The following is a 19558-nucleotide window of genomic DNA, read 5'->3' as shown; positions in this document are numbered from 1 at the left end:
AAAACAAAAAAAAAAAAAAAAAAAAAAGGTTAGGTTAGGTTAGGTTAGGTTAGGTTAGGTTAGGTTAGGTTAGGTTAGGTTGTGCGACCTCTAGTCTTGCTGAGCGAGGCTGGGAAGGCCCTGGAGAGTGTTGTGGCTTCTCGCCTCGTTCAGCATGTGGAGGACGGCCCGGGACCGCGTCTATCTGACATGCAGTATGGATTCCGGGCCAAGAGGTCCACCATCGATGCCCTCAGACGTCTACGGTCGGTGACGGAGGAGGGCGATGTGACCCTGGCGACGTCTTTAGACGTCGCCAACGCCTTCAACAGCATCCCGCACAGTGTAATACGGGAGGCACTCCGGTACTTTGGGGTGCCCTCGTATCTGCGGCGGCTGTTGGGGGTGTACCTGGAGGATCGTGTTGTCCTGTACGAGGACGGGGGGGGTCGTATGGTTCGGCGGAGCGTCGGATGCGGTGTGCCACAGGGGTCGATTCTCGGCCCTATCCTGTGGGACATCGCCTACGACTGGGTCTTGCGGTGCCGGCTTCCCCCCGGGACGGGTGTCATCTGCTACGCGGATGACACTCTCTTCACGTCTCGGGGTGCGAATTTCGGCGAGGCGGCGCGGTTGGCTGAAATGGGCCTTGCCCTTTTGGTCGGCCGCATAGAGAGGCTAGGGCTTCGGGTCCGTCTGGATAAGACCGAAGTCCTCCTCTTCCGCGGGGCCCGAACGCGAGGTCCTCCCCCAGGGGCGCGCCTCCAGGTGGGTCATGAGGAGTTGAGGGTGAGTACTCAGATGAAATATCTGGGTCTCATCCTTGACGGAAGATGGTCCTTCGGCCCCCACTTTCGCGAGCTGGGGCCGAGGATAGTCAGGGCGGCTGCGTCACTGGGCCGACTCCTTCCAAATCTGGGTGGACCCAGTGACGCCGTGAGGAGGCTGTACTCTGGCGTGTGTCGGAGTATGGCGATGTACGGGGCCCCCATTTGGGTGGACGCCCTTGACGCGACGAATAAACGCCTTCTGCGGCAGGCGCAGAAGGTGATCGCGGTAAGGGCGATACGGGGGTACCGTACCGTGGCGTACGCTGCGGCCACAGCCCTCGCGGGCGACCCGCCGTGGGAGTTGGTGGCGGAGGTGCTCGCCGAGGTTTACCACTTTGTGGCGAACAGGAGGGAAATCGGCGAGCACCCCTCGCCTGAGATGGTCCGGCGGGTCCGCTTGCGAGGGCAAGCGGAACTCATGCGGAGGTGGGAGGCAGACCTGGCGCGGGCAACGTACGGTGTACGCACAGTGGAGGCCCTGCGCCAGGTCCTGGAGAGATGGATGTTGAGGCGGCGCAAGCCTCTCACCTTCCGCATGACGCAGGTGCTCACCGGGCATGGCTGCTTCGGTGAGTACTTGCACCGCGTGGCCCAGCGGGAGACCGAGCCGGTCTGCCACGATTGTGGCGAGGCTCGGGACACTGCTCAACATGTTCTAGAGCAGTGTCCCAGGTGGAGTCGGCAGCGCCACGATCTGGTGGCAGTGCTCGGTGGAGTGGATCTGTCGCTCCCGAGTGTCGTCAATGCGATGCTCGGGAGTGACGGAGCCTGGGCGGCAGTGGCCTCCTTCTGTGAGACTGTTATGTCACAGAGGGAGGCCGAGGAAAGGAACCGCGAGGACCACCCCCTCGCGGAGCCGATCCGCAGAAGGCGGACGGGGGTGCGACGCAGGCGCTACCTTGCGCGCCTGCAGGCGCCCCCCTAAATCGGTGGGACTAGTCCCACCCGACGGCAGGGGTCCACCAGGTGTCGGTGGGCCCCTGAGAATGGTGAGTCCGGTCTCTGGCGAAAGAGACCGGCCAGTCGCTGAGGCGTCTTGTGTTAGATAGATCCGAGGCGCCTCCCTGTAAAGCGGCCGATGGCACCCGCAGGGGTTTAGTGGGTAGTCTGGGCTGGATAGCGGCCCAGGAGTCCCACACTCAGTGCGTAAATGCATTCCCCTGCGAAAACAAAAAAAAAAAAAAAAAAAAAAAAAAGGTTAGGTTAGGTTAGGTTAGGTTTTTTTTTTTTTTTTGGGGGGGGCTAGATGTTAAAATATGAGGGCTCGAAAAGTTATCATGTCTTTACATTTAGTCATGTAAGGATCAAGTTTTGGGATTCCCTCTGTTTTCTGCTATTGGATACAGAGTTGTGGGGAATCCCGCCACTGTATTATTATACATAATTTTGATTATATATATAAGTATATGTATATATATATATGTATTATTGTGTATTATACGTATAGGTATATTCAATTTATATGTTTGTATTATACTATGTTTATATGGCTTTGATATTTTTGATGATTTGATAAGGATTAAGTTTTGGGATTCCCTCTGCTTTCTGCTATTGGATACAGAGTTGTGGGGAATCCCGCCACTGTATGATTATACATAGTTTTGGTTATATTTATAAGTATATGTATATATATATATATATGTATTATTGTGTATTATACGTATATGTGTATTCTATTTATATATTTCAATACATAATTTTATAAGTGTTATATGTCTGTATTATGCTATATTTATATGGCTTTGATATTTTTGATGATTTGATAAGGATTTAAGTTTTGGGATTCCCTCTGCTTTCTGCTATTGGATACAGAGTTGTGGGGAATCCCGCCACTGTATGATTATACATAATTTTGGTTATATTTATAAGTATATGTATATATATATATATATGTATTATTGTGTATTATACGTATATGTGTATTCTATTTATATATTTCAATACATAATTTTATAAGTGTTATATATCTGTATTATATTATATTTATATGCCTTTGGTGAATAAAGGAACTTATTCGCTATTAAGTTTTGTTGACAGCCTTAAGGCTGTTTACTCGTGATATATAGTGTAACAGCGATTGAGGTTACATTGAGTTACTTTGATGGTACTAATAACCATAGTCGGTTGTGTCATTGAGGGATTTTAAGGCGTTGAGGATTTTGGGGCAAGATTTAGCGTCGAGGGCGGAGTGTTTGGTGTTGGTGCTGTTTGCTTTTTTACAGTTGTAGCAGGTCATCTTAGTTGCGTCTGTTCTGTATGGGCACGTAGTGATGTGGTGCGTAGCGGAGCCGCAGTGGCCGCACGGGTAGAAGTCAGCTGAGCATTTGTTGCCTGTGTGTCCAAACTGCAGGCATTTGCGGCATTGTACAAAGCGGCTGAAATCCGCCACGTGCACCCTCTGATGCTCCACGTTCACGCGACCCTCTTCGACAAACGCGCGTCGAATTGCGGGGGCTACCTCCAGTACCGCGTTATAAAGATTGTCATTGCGGTTTTTAAGGAGGAAACATAGTCGAAGGTCGCCGGCAGCCACTTGGTTTTGGCTGGCAACGATCTCCAACAGCTCGTCCTTGTTTGTCTCCTTGCTCACGCCTTTTAGGATGATGAGGGGTTTCCTGAGTTTCGATTTCTCCGCGACTATACCCGGGACTTCGTTGACCCTCGCCAATGTCTCATCCCTCTGCGCGGCGTTGTCGAAATTGACCTTCACCGTATTGTTGCGCAAGGTGCGCACTTTCGAGGGAGCGAATGTGGTGTTTCTGAACGTGATGTTTTTGCGCCACTCGCTATAGACATCCGGTTGTTTGTCGCCGGCCTCCTTGGCCTTGATGATTATAGCCGGCTGGGTACGAGGCATTGGCGAAGGACGTTTGGGTGGAGAGGTGGCAGCTACCGTCGCGAAGGACCTCGACTGGGGGGCTGGGGGGGTTGAGGTAGGTAGAGGGGCGGGGTGGGGAGTGGGAACTTGAGTAGGCGTATGTCCCTTTAGTTCGTCCCTAATAGTCTCCCGGATGGCATGGAGGACCGCGTCCGAGACCGGCTTCGGGAGCTCGGGCGGAGTCTCGTTTCGGGACCCCTCCACCGCGCCCATGATAGATTGCGCCAGCTCCTTTATGCGCTTCTTGTTACCGCTGGTCACGCTCTTGCCCTCGGAAATCTTGGCGATAATTTCCTTGGCCGAGTCCGAGATAAAGGAGAGTGTCGCTTGGAGCGCGGTGGGGAAGGTGGGGGCTGGTGTCGCTTGCGGGGCGACCGTCGCCGCCGCGATTGCGACTGAGAGAGGCTGAGTCACAACTTTGCTTTGGGTGGGCTGGGGGTGCGTCAGCGCCGGTGTAGCAGCCGGAGGCGGCAAGTTCGCCGGCGCGGGGGTGAGGGTAGACGACGTAGAGTAAACGAGTGCGGGGGTGATATCCGACTGCGGTGAGAGTGATTCCCAGGACGCCGGGATATCCTCCCCCACACGGCTTATCGACCCACGCCTGCTGGCCGGAGTGCTAGGTGGAGACATGTATCCCCGAGAAGGGGTTGCGGGGGGGGAGAAAGATGATCTCGGTCGGGGCAACTGGGGTGGGGGCGTCCGCGGGGACGACGGGGAGGTGGGAGCACCGTGAGAAGTGGACGGTGATGGTGACTGCATGATACGCTGGAGTCGCTGGGGAGGTGAACGTACAGGGGCCCTTCCCCTGGGCGGGGGTGACCGCGGGGAGTGAGAGCGTGAATGCCCCGCTCTAGAGGTGGTGGGTAGCAGCGGGGGACTCTGCTTTGTGATGATGTCCGTAGGAGTCTCGGAGATGCGGGTGAGGTTCCTACGGTTCCTGTCTGGGGGGCGAGTATTGGCCGCCTTACGCGGGGGTGAGTGGGCTAAGACCATGTTGGCTTAGACCAGAAGAAAAGTATTTAGAAAGAAAGAAGTGTGAAATTTTAGAGTATCGTCTAGGTAAGTAAAAGTTGAGGAGGCGAGGGAGAACAACAGAAGAAAGAATAACAATATACAGTAATTTTCCGAAGTAGAGGACGGGTAGAACTAGCAAAGTAATCCTAAACTATTGCTATTCAGGGAGCTGTTAATTTTGGTGACAATTTTTGGCCCTAGGTGGCGGTAAAAGCGAAGTAGATCTGGCTATGGGGTGTCCCAAGTGAATTCCCTTTTACAACCTGAACACAATTGGGCGGGTGTGGTGGGCGAAAATTTCAAAAACGGGTGGTCCTATCGAGACGTGTGAGGCGTCAAAAGATGCGCCTCCGTTAGCCTGATAAGATGGTGCAACAAGCTAGCGAGGGTCCGATAGGAAAAACTTGGAAAAAAGGGGAAAAAGTGTGATTTTATTAAAATTTGTATGAAAAATTTCTATGTTACAGGTGAAAATGCAACAAGGATGCAACGGAAAGCGATGAAACTTCACAGGGAGCCGGGAGACAGGTAAGTAAGCAGAACTACAACCAAAGACGATCAAGGGATAGCAAGAAAAAATTTTAAAGAATTATTTAAGTGTTAGCGCCTAAGTATGGCGTTTACGGAAACTAAATGAATTTTTTAAAGAGAAATTATGGAGAAAACTGCACTGAAAACACTTGTTATATCGAAGGATACACGAGATGCACTAAAGAGAAAATTCACTGGGATGTATGGGAACAAATGGATATCGGTTAGGTTAGGTTAGGTTAGGTTAGGTTAGGTTAGGTTAGGTTAGGTTAGGTTAGGTTAGGTTAGGTTAGGTTAGGTTTTTTTTTTTTTTTGTGGGGGCTAGATGTTAAAATATGAGGGCTCGAAAAATTATCATGTCTTTACATTTAGTCATGTAAGGATCAAGTTTTGGGATTCCCTCTGTTTTCTGCTATTGGATACAGAGTTGTGGGGAATCCCGCCACTGTATTATTATACATAATTTTGATTATATATATAAGTATATGTATATATATATATGTATTATTGTGTATTATACGTATAGGTATATTCAATTTATATGTTTGTATTATACTATGTTTATATGGCTTTGATATTTTTGATGATTTGATAAGGATTAAGTTTTGGGATTCCCTCTGCTTTCTGCTATTGGATACAGAGTTGTGGGGAATCCCGCCACTGTATGATTATACATAGTTTTGGTTATATTTTTAAGTATATGTATATATATAAATATGTATTATCGTGTATTATACGTATATGTATATTCTATTTATATATTTCAATACATAATTTTATAAGTGTTATATGTCTGTATTATGCTATATTTATATGGCTTTGATATTTTTGATGATTTGATAAGGATTAAGTTTTGGGATTCCCTCTGCTTTCTGCTATTGGATACAGAGTTGTGGGGAATCCCGCCACTGTATGATTATACATAATTTTGGTTATATTTATAAGTATATGTATTAGCATTTGGTTATATTTATAAGTGTATGTATTATTGTGTATTATACGTATATGTATATTCTATTCATATATTTCAGTACATAATTTTATAAGTGTTATATATCTGTATTATACTATATTTATATGCCTTTGATGAATAAAGGAACTTATTCGCTATTAAGTGATATATAGTGTAACAGCGATTGAGGTTACATTGAGTTACTTTGATCGTACTAATAACCATAGTCGGTTGTGTCGTTGAGGGATTTTAAGGCGTTGAGGATTTTGGGGCAAGATTTAGCGTCGAGGGCGGAGTGTTTGGTGTTGGTGCTGTTTGCTTTTTTACAGTTGTAGCAGGTCATCTTGGTTGCGTCTGTTCTGTATGGGCATGTACTGATGTGGTGCGTAGCGGAGCCGCAGTGGCCGCACGGGTAGAAGTCAGCTGAGCATTTGTTGCCTGTGTGTCCGAACTGCAGGCATTTGCGGCATTGTACAAAGCGGCTGAAATCCGCCACGTGCACCCTCTGATGCTCCACGTTCACGCGACCCTCTTCGACAAACACGCGTCGAATTGCGGGGGCTACCTCCAGTACCGCGTTATAAAGATTCTCATTGCGGTTTTTAAGGAGGAAACATAGTCGAAGGTCGCCGGCAGCCACTTGGTTTTGGCTGGCAACGATCTCCAACAGTTCGTCCTTGTCTGTCTCCTTGCTCACGCCTTTTAGGATAATGAGGGGTTTCCTCAGTTTAGATTTCTCCGCGACTATACCCGGGATTTCGTTGACCCTCGCCAATGTCTCATCCCTCTGCGCGGCGTTGTCGAAATTGACCTTCACCGTATTGTTGCGCAAGGTGCGCACTTTCGAGGGAGCGAATGTGGTGTTTCTGAACTTGATGTTTTTGCGCCACTCGTTATAGACATCCGGTTGCTTGTCACCGGCCTCCTTGGCCTTGATGATTATAGCTGGCTGGGTACGAGGCATTGGCGAAGGACGTTTGGGTGGAGAGGTGGCAGCTACCGTCGCGAAGGACCTCGACTGGGGCGCTGGGGGGGTTGAGGTAGGTAGAGGGGCGGGGTGGGGAGTGGGAACATGGGTAGGCGCATGTCCCTTTAGTTCGTCCCTAATAGTCTCCCGGATGGCATGGAGGACCGCGTCCGAAACCGGCTTCGGGAGCTCGGGCGGAGTCTCATTTCGGGACCCCTCCACCGCGCCCATGATAGATTGCGCCAGCTCCTTTATGCGCTTCTTATTGCCGCTGGTCACGCTCTTGCCCTCGGAAATCTTGGCGATGATTTCCTTGGCCGAGTCTGAGATAAAGGAGAGTGTCGCTTGGAGCGCGGTGGGGAAGGTGGGGGCTGGTGTCGCTTGCGGGGCGACCGTCGCCGCCGCGATTGCGACTGAGAGAGGCTGAGTCACAACTTGGCTTTGGGTGGGCTGGGGGTGCGTCAGCGCCGGTGTAGCAGCCGGGGGCGGCAAGTTCGCCGGCGCGGGGGTGAGGGTAGACGACGGAGAGTAAACGAGTGCGGGGGTGATATCCGACTGCGGTGAGAGTGATTCCCAGGACGCCGGGATATCGTCCCCCACACGGCTTATCGACCCACGCCTGCTGGCCGGAGTGCTGGGTGGCGACATGTATCCCCGAGAAGGGGTTGCGGGGGGGGAGAAAGATGATCTCGGTCGGGGCAACTGGGGTGGGGGCGTCCGCAGGGACGACGGGGAGGTGGGAGCACCGTGAGAAGTGGACGGTGATGGTGACTGCATGATACGCTGGAGTCGCTGGGGAGGTGAACGTACAGGGGCCCTTCCCCTGGGCGGGGGTGACCGCGGGGAGTGAGAGCGTGAATGCCCCGCTCTAGAGGTGGTGGGTAGCGGCGGGGGACTCTGCTGTGTGATAATGTCCGTAGGAGTCTCGGAGATGCGGGTGAGGTTCCTACGGTTCCTGTCTGGGGGGCGAGTATTGGCCGCCTTACGCGGGGGTGAGTGGGCTAAGACCATGTTGTCTTAGATCAGAAAAGTGTTTAGAAGAAAGTATGAAAAAATTTAGAATATCGTCTATGTAAGTAAAAGTTGAGGAGACGAGGGAGAGCAACAGAAGAAAGAGTAACAATAAACAGTAATTTTCCGAAGTAGAGGACGGGTAGAACTAGCAAAGTAATCCTAATCTATTGTTATTAAGGGAGCTGTTAATTTAGGTGACAATTTTTGGCCCTAGGTGGCGGTAAAAGCGAAGTAGATCTGGGTATGGGGTGTCCCAAGTGAAGTCCCTTTTACAACCTGAACACAATTGGGCGGGTGTGGTGGGCGAAAATTTCAAAAATGGGTGGTCCTATCGAGACGTGTGAGGCGTCAAAAGATGCGCCTCCGTTAGCCTGATAAGATGGTGCAACAAGCTAGCGAGGGTCCGATAGGAAAAACTCGGAAAAAACAGGAAAAAGTGTGATTTTATTAAAATTTGTATGAAAAATTTCTATGTTACAGGTGAGAATGCAAGAAAACTGCAACGGAATGCGACGAAACTTCACAGGGAGCAGGGAGACAGGTAAGTGAGCAGAACTACAATCAAAGACGATCAAGGGATAGCAAGAAAAAATTTTTGAGAATTATTTGGGTGTTAGCGCCTAAGTATGGCGTTTACGGAAACTAAATGAATTTTTTAAAGAGAAATTATGGAGAAAACTGCACTGAAAACACTTGTTATATCGATGGATACACGAGATGCACTAAAGAGAAAATTCACTGGGATGTAGGGGAACAAATGGATATGGTTAGGTTAGGTTAGGTTAGGTTAGGTTAGGTTAGGTTAGGTTAGGTTAGGTTAGGTTAGGTTAGGTTAGGTTAGGTTAGGTTAGGTTAGGTTAGGTTAGGTTAGGTTAGGTTAGGTTAGGTTAGGTTAGGTTAGGTTAGGTTAGGTTAGGTTAGGTTAGGTTAGGTTAGGTTAGGTTAGGTTAGGTTAGGTTAGGTTAGGTTAGGTTAGGTTAGGTTAGGTTAGGTTAGGTTAGGTTAGGTTAGGTTAGGTTAGGTTAGGTTAGGTTAGGTTAGGTTAGGTTAGGTTAGGTTAGGTTAGGTTAGGTTAGGTTAGGTTAGGTTAGGTTAGGTTAGGTTAGGTTAGGTTAGGTTAGGTTAGGTTAGGTTAGGTTAGGTTAGGTTAGGTTAGGTTAGGTTAGGTTAGGTTAGGTTAGGTTAGGTTAGGTTAGGTTAGGTTAGGTTAGGTTAGGTTAGGTTAGGTTAGGTTAGGTTAGGTTAGGTTAGGTTAGGTTAGGTTAGGTTAGGTTAGGTTAGGTTAGGTTAGGTTAGGTTAGGTTAGGTTAGGTTAGGTTAGGTTAGGTTAGGTTAGGTTAGGTTAGGTTAGGTTAGGTTAGGTTAGGTTAGGTTAGGTTAGGTTAGGTTAGGTTAGGTTAGGTTAGGTTAGGTTAGGTTAGGTTAGGTTAGGTTAGGTTAGGTTAGGTTAGGTTAGGTTAGGTTAGGTTAGGTTAGGTTAGGTTAGGTTAGGTTAGGTTAGGTTAGGTTAGGTTAGGTTAGGTTAGGTTAGGTTAGGTTAGGTTAGGTTAGGTTAGGTTAGGTTAGGTTAGGTTAGGTTAGGTTAGGTTAGGTTAGGTTAGGTTAGGTTAGGTTAGGTTAGGTTAGGTTAGGTTAGGTTAGGTTAGGTTAGGTTAGGTTAGGTTAGGTTAGGTTAGGTTAGGTTAGGTTAGGTTAGGTTAGGTTAGGTTAGGTTAGGTTAGGTTAGGTTAGGTTAGGTTAGGTTAGGTTAGGTTAGGTTAGGTTAGGTTAGGTTAGGTTAGGTTAGGTTAGGTTAGGTTAGGTTAGGTTAGGTTAGGTTAGGTTAGGTTAGGTTAGGTTAGGTTAGGTTAGGTTAGGTTAGGTTAGGTTAGGTTAGGTTAGGTTAGGTTAGGTTAGGTTAGGTTAGGTTAGGTTAGGTTAGGTTAGGTTAGGTTAGGTTAGGTTAGGTTAGGTTAGGTTAGGTTAGGTTAGGTTAGGTTAGGTTAGGTTAGGTTAGGTTAGGTTAGGTTAGGTTAGGTTAGGTTAGGTTAGGTTAGGTTAGGTTAGGTTAGGTTAGGTTAGGTTAGGTTAGGTTAGGTTAGGTTAGGTTAGGTTAGGTTAGGTTAGGTTAGGTTAGGTTAGGTTAGGTTAGGTTAGGTTAGGTTAGGTTAGGTTAGGTTAGGTTAGGTTAGGTTAGGTTAGGTTAGGTTAGGTTAGGTTAGGTTAGGTTAGGTTAGGTTAGGTTAGGTTAGGTTAGGTTAGGTTAGGTTAGGTTAGGTTAGGTTAGGTTAGGTTAGGTTAGGTTAGGTTAGGTTAGGTTAGGTTAGGTTAGGTTAGGTTAGGTTAGGTTAGGTTAGGTTAGGTTAGGTTAGGTTAGGTTAGGTTAGGTTAGGTTAGGTTAGGTTAGGTTAGGTTAGGTTAGGTTAGGTTAGGTTAGGTTAGGTTAGGTTAGGTTAGGTTAGGTTAGGTTAGGTTAGGTTAGGTTAGGTTAGGTTAGGTTAGGTTAGGTTAGGTTAGGTTAGGTTAGGTTAGGTTAGGTTAGGTTAGGTTAGGTTAGGTTAGGTTAGGTTAGGTTAGGTTAGGTTAGGTTAGGTTAGGTTAGGTTAGGTTAGGTTAGGTTAGGTTAGGTTAGGTTAGGTTAGGTTAGGTTAGGTTAGGTTAGGTTAGGTTAGGTTAGGTTAGGTTAGGTTAGGTTAGGTTAGGTTAGGTTAGGTTAGGTTAGGTTAGGTTAGGTTAGGTTAGGTTAGGTTAGGTTAGGTTAGAGTTAGGTTAGGTTAGGTTAGGTTAGGTTAGGTTAGGTTAGGTTAGGTTAGGTTAGGTTAGGTTAGGTTAGGTTAGGTTAGGTTAGGTTAGGTTGGTTAGGTTAGGTTAGGTTAGGTTAGGTTAGGTTAGGTTAGGTTAGGTTAGGTTAGGTTAGGTTAGGTTAGGTTAGGTTAGGTTAGGTTAGGTTAGGTTAGGTTAGGTTAGGTTAGGTTAGGTTAGGTTAGGTTAGGTTAGGTTAGGTTAGGTTAGGTTAGGTTAGGTTAGGTTAGGTTAGGTTAGGTTAGGTTAGGTTAGGTTAGGTTAGGTTAGGTTAGGTTAGGTTAGGTTAGGTTAGGTTAGGTTAGGTTAGGTTAGGTTAGGTTAGGTTAGGTTAGGTTAGGTTAGGTTAGGTTAGGTTAGGTTAGGTTAGGTTAGGTTAGGTTAGGTTAGGTTAGGTTAGGTTAGGTTAGGTTAGGTTAGGTTAGGTTAGGTTAGGTTAGGTTAGGTTAGGTTAGGTTAGGTTAGGTTAGGTTAGGTTAGGTTAGGTTAGGTTAGGTTAGGTTAGGTTAGGTTAGGTTAGGTTAGGTTAGGTTAGGTTAGGTTAGGTTAGGTTAGGTTAGGTTAGGTTAGGTTAGGTTAGGTTAGGTTAGGTTAGGTTAGGTTAGGTTAGGTTAGGTTAGGTTAGGTTAGGTTAGGTTAGGTTAGGTTAGGTTAGGTTAGGTTAGGTTAGGTTAGGTTAGGTTAGGTTAGGTTAGGTTAGGTTAGGTTAGGTTAGGTTAGGTTAGGTTAGGTTAGGTTAGGTTAGGTTAGGTTAGGTTAGGTTAGGTTAGGTTAGGTTAGGTTAGGTTAGGTTAGGTTAGGTTAGGTTAGGTTAGGTTAGGTTAGGTTAGGTTAGGTTAGGTTAGGTTAGGTTAGGTTAGGTTAGGTTAGGTTAGGTTAGGTTAGGTTAGGTTAGGTTAGGTTAGGTTAGGTTAGGTTAGGTTAGGTTAGGTTAGGTTAGGTTAGGTTAGGTTAGGTTAGGTTAGGTTAGGTTAGGTTAGGTTAGGTTAGGTTAGGTTAGGTTAGGTTAGGTTAGGTTAGGTTAGGTTAGGTTAGGTTAGGTTAGGTTAGGTTAGGTTAGGTTAGGTTAGGTTAGGTTAGGTTAGGTTAGGTTAGGTTAGGTTAGGTTAGGTTAGGTTAGGTTAGGTTAGGTTAGGTTAGGTTAGGTTAGGTTAGGTTAGGTTAGGTTAGGTTAGGTTAGGTTAGGTTAGGTTAGGTTAGGTTAGGTTAGGTTAGGTTAGGTTAGGTTAGGTTAGGTTAGGTTAGGTTAGGTTAGGTTAGGTTAGGTTAGGTTAGGTTAGGTTAGGTTAGGTTAGGTTAGGTTAGGTTAGGTTAGGTTAGGTTAGGTTAGGTTAGGTTAGGTTAGGTTAGGTTAGGTTAGGTTAGGTTAGGTTAGGTTAGGTTAGGTTAGGTTAGGTTAGGTTAGGTTAGGTTAGGTTAGGTTAGGTTAGGTTAGGTTAGGTTAGGTTAGGTTAGGTTAGGTTAGGTTAGGTTAGGTTAGGTTAGGTTAGGTTAGGTTAGGTTAGGTTAGGTTAGGTTAGGTTAGGTTAGGTTAGGTTAGGTTAGGTTAGGTTAGGTTAGGTTAGGTTAGGTTAGGTTAGGTTAGGTTAGGTTAGGTTAGGTTAGGTTAGGTTAGGTTAGGTTAGGTTAGGTTAGGTTAGGTTAGGTTAGGTTAGGTTAGGTTAGGTTAGGTTAGGTTAGGTTAGGTTAGGTTAGGTTAGGTTAGGTTAGGTTAGGTTAGGTTAGGTTAGGTTAGGTTAGGTTAGGTTAGGTTAGGTTAGGTTAGGTTAGGTTAGGTTAGGTTAGGTTAGGTTAGGTTAGGTTAGGTTAGGTTAGGTTAGGTTAGGTTAGGTTAGGTTAGGTTAGGTTAGGTTAGGTTAGGTTAGGTTAGGTTAGGTTAGGTTAGGTTAGGTTAGGTTAGGTTAGGTTAGGTTAGGTTAGGTTAGGTTAGGTTAGGTTAGGTTAGGTTAGGTTAGGTTAGGTTAGGTTAGGTTAGGTTAGGTTAGGTTAGGTTAGGTTAGGTTAGGTTAGGTTAGGTTAGGTTAGGTTAGGTTAGGTTAGGTTAGGTTAGGTTAGGTTAGGTTAGGTTAGGTTAGGTTAGGTTAGGTTAGGTTAGGTTAGGTTAGGTTAGGTTAGGTTAGGTTAGGTTAGGTTAGGTTAGGTTAGGTTAGGTTAGGTTAGGTTAGGTTAGGTTAGGTTAGGTTAGGTTAGGTTAGGTTAGGTTAGGTTAGGTTAGGTTAGGTTAGGTTAGGTTAGGTTAGGTTAGGTTAGGTTAGGTTAGGTTAGGTTAGGTTAGGTTAGGTTAGGTTAGGTTAGGTTAGGTTAGGTTAGGTTAGGTTAGGTTAGGTTAGGTTAGGTTAGGTTAGGTTAGGTTAGGTTAGGTTAGGTTAGGTTAGGTTAGGTTAGGTTAGGTTAGGTTAGGTTAGGTTAGGTTAGGTTAGGTTAGGTTAGGTTAGGTTAGGTTAGGTTAGGTTAGGTTAGGTTAGGTTAGGTTAGGTTAGGTTAGGTTAGGTTAGGTTAGGTTAGGTTAGGTTAGGTTAGGTTAGGTTAGGTTAGGTTAGGTTAGGTTAGGTTAGGTTAGGTTAGGTTAGGTTAGGTTAGGTTAGGTTAGGTTAGGTTAGGTTAGGTTAGGTTAGGTTAGGTTAGGTTAGGTTAGGTTAGGTTAGGTTAGGTTAGGTTAGGTTAGGTTAGGTTAGGTTAGGTTAGGTTAGGTTAGGTTAGGTTAGGTTAGGTTAGGTTAGGTTAGGTTAGGTTAGGTTAGGTTAGGTTAGGTTAGGTTAGGTTAGGTTAGGTTAGGTTAGGTTAGGTTAGGTTAGGTTAGGTTAGGTTAGGTTAGGTTAGGTTAGGTTAGGTTAGGTTAGGTTAGGTTAGGTTAGGTTAGGTTAGGTTAGGTTAGGTTAGGTTAGGTTAGGTTAGGTTAGGTTAGGTTAGGTTAGGTTAGGTTAGGTTAGGTTAGGTTAGGTTAGGTTAGGTTAGGTTAGGTTAGGTTAGGTTAGGTTAGGTTAGGTTAGGTTAGGTTAGGTTAGGTTAGGTTAGGTTAGGTTAGGTTAGGTTAGGTTAGGTTAGGTTAGGTTAGGTTAGGTTAGGTTAGGTTAGGTTAGGTTAGGTTAGGTTAGGTTAGGTTAGGTTAGGTTAGGTTAGGTTAGGTTAGGTTAGGTTAGGTTAGGTTAGGTTAGGTTAGGTTAGGTTAGGTTAGGTTAGGTTAGGTTAGGTTAGGTTAGGTTAGGTTAGGTTAGGTTAGGTTAGGTTAGGTTAGGTTAGGTTAGGTTAGGTTAGGTTAGGTTAGGTTAGGTTAGGTTAGGTTAGGTTAGGTTAGGTTAGGTTAGGTTAGGTTAGGTTAGGTTAGGTTAGGTTAGGTTAGGTTAGGTTAGGTTAGGTTAGGTTAGGTTAGGTTAGGTTAGGTTAGGTTAGGTTAGGTTAGGTTAGGTTAGGTTAGGTTAGGTTAGGTTAGGTTAGGTTAGGTTAGGTTAGGTTAGGTTAGGTTAGGTTAGGTTAGGTTAGGTTAGGTTAGGTTAGGTTAGGTTAGGTTAGGTTAGGTTAGGTTAGGTTAGGTTAGGTTAGGTTAGGTTAGGTTAGGTTAGGTTAGGTTAGGTTAGGTTAGGTTAGGTTAGGTTAGGTTAGGTTAGGTTAGGTTAGGTTAGGTTAGGTTAGGTTAGGTTAGGTTAGGTTAGGTTAGGTTAGGTTAGGTTAGGTTAGGTTAGGTTAGGTTAGGTTAGGTTAGGTTAGGTTAGGTTAGGTTAGGTTAGGTTAGGTTAGGTTAGGTTAGGTTAGGTTAGGTTAGGTTAGGTTAGGTTAGGTTAGGTTAGGTTAGGTTAGGTTAGGTTAGGTTAGGTTAGGTTAGGTTAGGTTAGGTTAGGTTAGGTTAGGTTAGGTTAGGTTAGGTTAGGTTAGGTTAGGTTAGGTTAGGTTAGGTTAGGTTAGGTTAGGTTAGGTTAGGTTAGGTTAGGTTAGGTTAGGTTAGGTTAGGTTAGGTTAGGTTAGGTTAGGTTAGGTTAGGTTAGGTTAGGTTAGGTTAGGTTAGGTTAGGTTAGGTTAGGTTAGGTTAGGTTAGGTTAGGTTAGGTTAGGTTAGGTTAGGTTAGGTTAGGTTAGGTTAGGTTAGGTTAGGTTAGGTTAGGTTAGGTTAGGTTAGGTTAGGTTAGGTTAGGTTAGGTTAGGTTAGGTTAGGTTAGGTTAGGTTAGGTTAGGTTAGGTTAGGTTAGGTTAGGTTAGGTTAGGTTAGGTTAGGTTAGGTTAGGTTAGGTTAGGTTAGGTTAGGTTAGGTTAGGTTAGGTTAGGTTAGGTTAGGTTAGGTTAGGTTAGGTTAGGTTAGGTTAGGTTAGGTTAGGTTAGGTTAGGTTAGGTTAGGTTAGGTTAGGTTAGGTTAGGTTAGGTTAGGTTAGGTTAGGTTAGGTTAGGTTAGGTTAGGTTAGGTTAGGTTAGGTTAGGTTAGGTTAGGTTAGGTTAGGTTAGGTTAGGTTAGGTTAGGTTAGGTTAGGTTAGGTTAGGTTAGGTTAGGTTAGGTTAGGTTAGGTTAGGTTAGGTTAGGTTAGGTTAGGTTAGGTTAGGTTAGGTTAGGTTAGGTTAGGTTAGGTTAGGTTAGGTTAGGTTAGGTTAGGTTAGGTTAGGTTAGGTTAGGTTAGGTTAGGTTAGGTTAGGTTAGGTTAGGTTAGGTTAGGTTAGGTTAGGTTAGGTTAGGTTAGGTTAGGTTAGGTTAGGTTAGGTTAGGTTAGGTTAGGTTAGGTTAGGTTAGGTTAGGTTAGGTTAGGTTAGGTTAGGTTAGGTTAGGTTAGGTTAGGTTAGGTTAGGTTAGGTTAGGTTAGGTTAGGTTAGGTTAGGTTAGGTTAGGTTAGGTTAGGTTAGGTTAGGTTAGGTTAGGTTAGGTTAGGTTAGGTTAGGTTAGGTTAGGTTAGGTTAGGTTAGGTTAGGTTAGGTTAGGTTAGGTTAGGTTAGGTTAGGTTAGGTTAGGTTAGGTTAGGTTAGGTTAGGTTAGGTTAGGTTAGGTTAGGTTAGGTTAGGTTAGGTTAGGTTAGGTTAGGTTAGGTTAGGTTAGGTTAGGTTAGGTTAGGTTAGGTTAGGTTAGGTTAGGTTAGGTTAGGTTAGGTTAGGTTAGGTTAGGTTAGGTTAGGTTAGGTTAGGTTAGGTTAGGTTAGGTTAGGTTAGGTTAGGTTAGGTTAGGTTAGGTTAGGTTAGGTTAGGTTAGGTTAGGTTAGGTTAGGTTAGGTTAGGTTAGGTTAGGTTAGGTTAGGTTAGGTTAGGTTAGGTTAGGTTAGGTTAGGTTAGGTTAGGTTAGGTTAGGTTAGGTTAGGTTAGGTTAGGTTAGGTTAGGTTAGGTTAGGTTAGGTTAGGTTAGGTTAGGTTAGGTTAGGTTAGGTTAGGTTAGGTTAGGTTAGGTTAGGTTAGGTTAGGTTAGGTTAGGTTAGGTTAGGTTAGGTTAGGTTAGGTTAGGTTAGGTTAGGTTAGGTTAGGTTAGGTTAGGTTAGGTTAGGTTAGGTTAGGTTAGGTTAGGTTAGGTTAGGTTAGGTTAGGTTAGGTTAGGTTAGGTTAGGTTAGGTTAGGTTAGGTTAGGTTAGGTTAGGTTAGGTTAGGTTAGGTTAGGTTAGGTTAGGTTAGGTTAGGTTAGGTTAGGTTAGGTTAGGTTAGGTTAGGTTAGGTTAGGTTAGGTTAGGTTAGGTTAGGTTAGGTTAGGTTAGGTTAGGTTAGGTTAGGTTAGGTTAGGTTAGGTTAGGTTAGGTTAGGTTAGGTTAGGTTAGGTTAGGTTAGGTTAGGTTAGGTTAGGTTAGGTTAGGTTAGGTTAGGTTAGGTTAGGTTAGGTTAGGTTAGGTTAGGTTAGGTTAGGTTAGGTTAGGTTAGGTTAGGTTAGGTTAGGTTAGGTTAGGTTAGGTTAGGTTAGGTTAGGTTAGGTTAGGTTAGGTTAGGTTAGGTTAGGTTAGGTTAGGTTAGGTTAGGTTAGGTTAGGTTAGGTTAGGTTAGGTTAGGTTAGGTTAGGTTAGGTTAGGTTAGGTTAGGTTAGGTTAGGTTAGGTTAGGTTAGGTTAGGTTAGGTTAGGTTAGGTTAGGTTAGGTTAGGTTAGGTTAGGTTAGGTTAGGTTAGGTTAGGTTAGGTTAGGTTAGGTTAGGTTAGGTTAGGTTAGGTTAGGTTAGGTTAGGTTAGGTTAGGTTAGGTTAGGTTAGGTTAGGTTAGGTTAGGTTAGGTTAGGTTAGGTTAGGTTAGGTTAGGTTAGGTTAGGTTAGGTTAGGTTAGGTTAGGTTAGGTTAGGTTAGGTTAGGTTAGGTTAGGTTAGGTTAGGTTAGGTTAGGTTAGGTTAGGTTAGGTTAGGTTAGGTTAGGTTAGGTTAGGTTAGGTTAGGTTAGGTTAGGTTAGGTTAGGTTAGGTTAGGTTAGGTTAGGTTAGGTTAGGTTAGGTTAGGTTAGGTTAGGTTAGGTTAGGTTAGGTTAGGTTAGGTTAGGTTAGGTTAGGTTAGGTTAGGTTAGGTTAGGTTAGGTTAGGTTAGGTTAGGTTAGGTTAGGTTAGGTTAGGTTAGGTTAGGTTAGGTTAGGTTAGGTTAGGTTAGGTTAGGTTAGGTTAGGTTAGGTTAGGTTAGGTTAGGTTAGGTTAGGTTAGGTTAGGTTAGGTTAGGTTAGGTTAGGTTAGGTTAGGTTAGGTTAGGTTAGGTTAGGTTAGGTTAGGTTAGGTTAGGTTAGGTTAGGTTAGGTTAGGTTAGGTTAGGTTAGGTTAGGTTAGGTTAGGTTAGGTTAGGTTAGGTTAGGTTAGGTTAGGTTAGGTTAGGTTAGGTTAGGTTAGGTTAGGTTAGGTTAGGTTAGGTTAGGTTAGGTTAGGTTAGGTTAGGTTAGGTTAGGTTAGGTTAGGTTAGGTTAGGTTAGGTTAGGTTAGGTTAGGTTAGGTTAGGTTAGGTTAGGTTAGGTTAGGTTAGGTTAGGTTAGGTTAGGTTAGGTTAGGTTAGGTTAGGTTAGGTTAGGTTAGGTTAGGTTAGGTTAGGTTAGGTTAGGTTAGGTTAGGTTAGGTTAGGTTAGGTTAGGTTAGGTTAGGTTAGGTTAGGTTAGGTTAGGTTAGGTTAGGTTAGGTTAGGTTAGGTTAGGTTAGGTTAGGTTAGGTTAGGTTAGGTTAGGTTAGGTTAGGTTAGGTTAGGTTAGGTTAGGTTAGGTTAGGTTAGGTTAGGTTAGGTTAGGTTAGGTTAGGTTAGGTTAGGTTAGGTTAGGTTAGGTTAGGTTAGGTTAGGTTAGGTTAGGTTAGGTTAGGTTAGGTTAGGTTAGGTTAGGTTAGGTTAGGTTAGGTTAGGTTAGGTTAGGTTAGGTTAGGTTAGGTTAGGTTAGGTTAGGTTAGGTTAGGTTAGGTTAGGTTAGGTTAGGTTAGGTTAGGTTAGGTTAGGTTAGGTTAGGTTAGGTTAGGTTAGGTTAGGTTAGGTTAGGTTAGGTTAGGTTAGGTTAGGTTAGGTTAGGTTAGGTTAGGTTAGGTTAGGTTAGGTTAGGTTAGGTTAGGTTAGGTTAGGTTAGGTTAGGTTAGGTTAGGTTAGGTTAGGTTAGGTTAGGTTAGGTTAGGTTAGGTTAGGTTAGGTTAGGTTAGGTTAGGTTAGGTTAGGTTAGGTTAGGTTAGGTTAGGTTAGGTTAGGTTAGGTTAGGTTAGGTTAGGTTAGGTTAGGTTAGGTTAGGTTAGGTTAGGTTAGGTTAGGTTAGGTTAGGTTAGGTTAGGTTAGGTTAGGTTAGGTTAGGTTAGGTTAGGTTAGGTTAGGTTAGGTTAGGTTAGGTTAGGTTAGGTTAGGTTAGGTTAGGTTAGGTTAGGTTAGGTTAGGTTAGGTTAGGTTAGGTTAGGTTAGGTTAGGTTAGGTTAGGTTAGGTTAGGTTAGGTTAGGTTAGGTTAGGTTAGGTTAGGTTAGGTTAGGTTAGGTTAGGTTAGGTTAGGTTAGGTTAGGTTAGGTTAGGTTAGGTTAGGTTAGGTTAGGTTAGGTTAGGTTAGGTTAGGTTAGGTTAGGTTAGGTTAGGTTAGGTTAGGTTAGGTTAGGTTAGGTTAGGTTAGGTTAGGTTAGGTTAGGTTAGGTTAGGTTAGGTTAGGTTAGGTTAGGTTAGGTTAGGTTAGGTTAGGTTAGGTTAGGTTAGGTTAGGTTAGGTTAGGTTAGGTTAGGTTAGGTTAGGTTAGGTTAGGTTAGGTTAGGTTAGGTTAGGTTAGGTTAGGTTAGGTTAGGTTAGGTTAGGTTAGGTTAGGTTAGGTTAGGTTAGGTTAGGTTAGGTTAGGTTAGGTTAGGTTAGGTTAGGTTAGGTTAGGTTAGGTTAGGTTAGGTTAGGTTAGGTTAGGTTAGGTTAGGTTAGGTTAGGTTAGGTTAGGTTAGGTTAGGTTAGGTTAGGTTAGGTTAGGTTAGGTTAGGTTAGGTTAGGTTAGGTTAGGTTAGGTTAGGTTAGGTTAGGTTAGGTTAGGTTAGGTTAGGTTAGGTTAGGTTAGGTTAGGTTAGGTTAGGTTAGGTTAGGTTAGGTTAGGTTAGGTTAGGTTAGGTTAGGTTAGGTTAGGTTAGGTTAGGTTAGGTTAGGTTAGGTTAGGTTAGGTTAGGTTAGGTTAGGTTAGGTTAGGTTAGGTTAGGTTAGGTTAGGTTAGGTTAGGTTAGGTTAGGTTAGGTTAGGTTAGGTTATGTTAGGTTAGGTTAGGTTAGGTTAGGTTAGGTTAGGT

The 19558-nt window shown here is 44.5% G+C and overlaps 1 protein-coding gene across 1 annotated transcript; it reads right to left on the bottom strand.

The window, feature by feature from the left end:
- Window positions 1-2916: 2916 nt before the first annotated feature.
- Window positions 2917-4680, bottom strand: LOC128678902 (mucin-2-like). Its single transcript, XM_053760813.1, has one exon. It carries the CDS (start codon window positions 4678-4680, stop codon window positions 2917-2919), a length of 1764 nt encoding a protein of 587 aa, XP_053616788.1.
- Between the last annotated feature and the right edge of the window lie 14878 nt (window positions 4681-19558).

Source organism: Plodia interpunctella, chromosome 20 (genome assembly GCF_027563975.2).
Source record: "Plodia interpunctella isolate USDA-ARS_2022_Savannah chromosome 20, ilPloInte3.2, whole genome shotgun sequence".
In the NCBI taxonomy this organism is placed as follows: Eukaryota; Metazoa; Arthropoda; class Insecta; order Lepidoptera; family Pyralidae; genus Plodia; species Plodia interpunctella.
The sequence above is the reverse complement of the archived record's forward strand: the minus strand, read 5'-3'. Positions and strand labels throughout refer to the sequence as shown.

Coding starts and splice junctions, on each gene's coding strand:
- LOC128678902 (XM_053760813.1), bottom strand. CDS start 4,680: ATGGTCTTAGCCCACTCACCCCCGCGTAAGGCGGCCAATACTCGCCCC.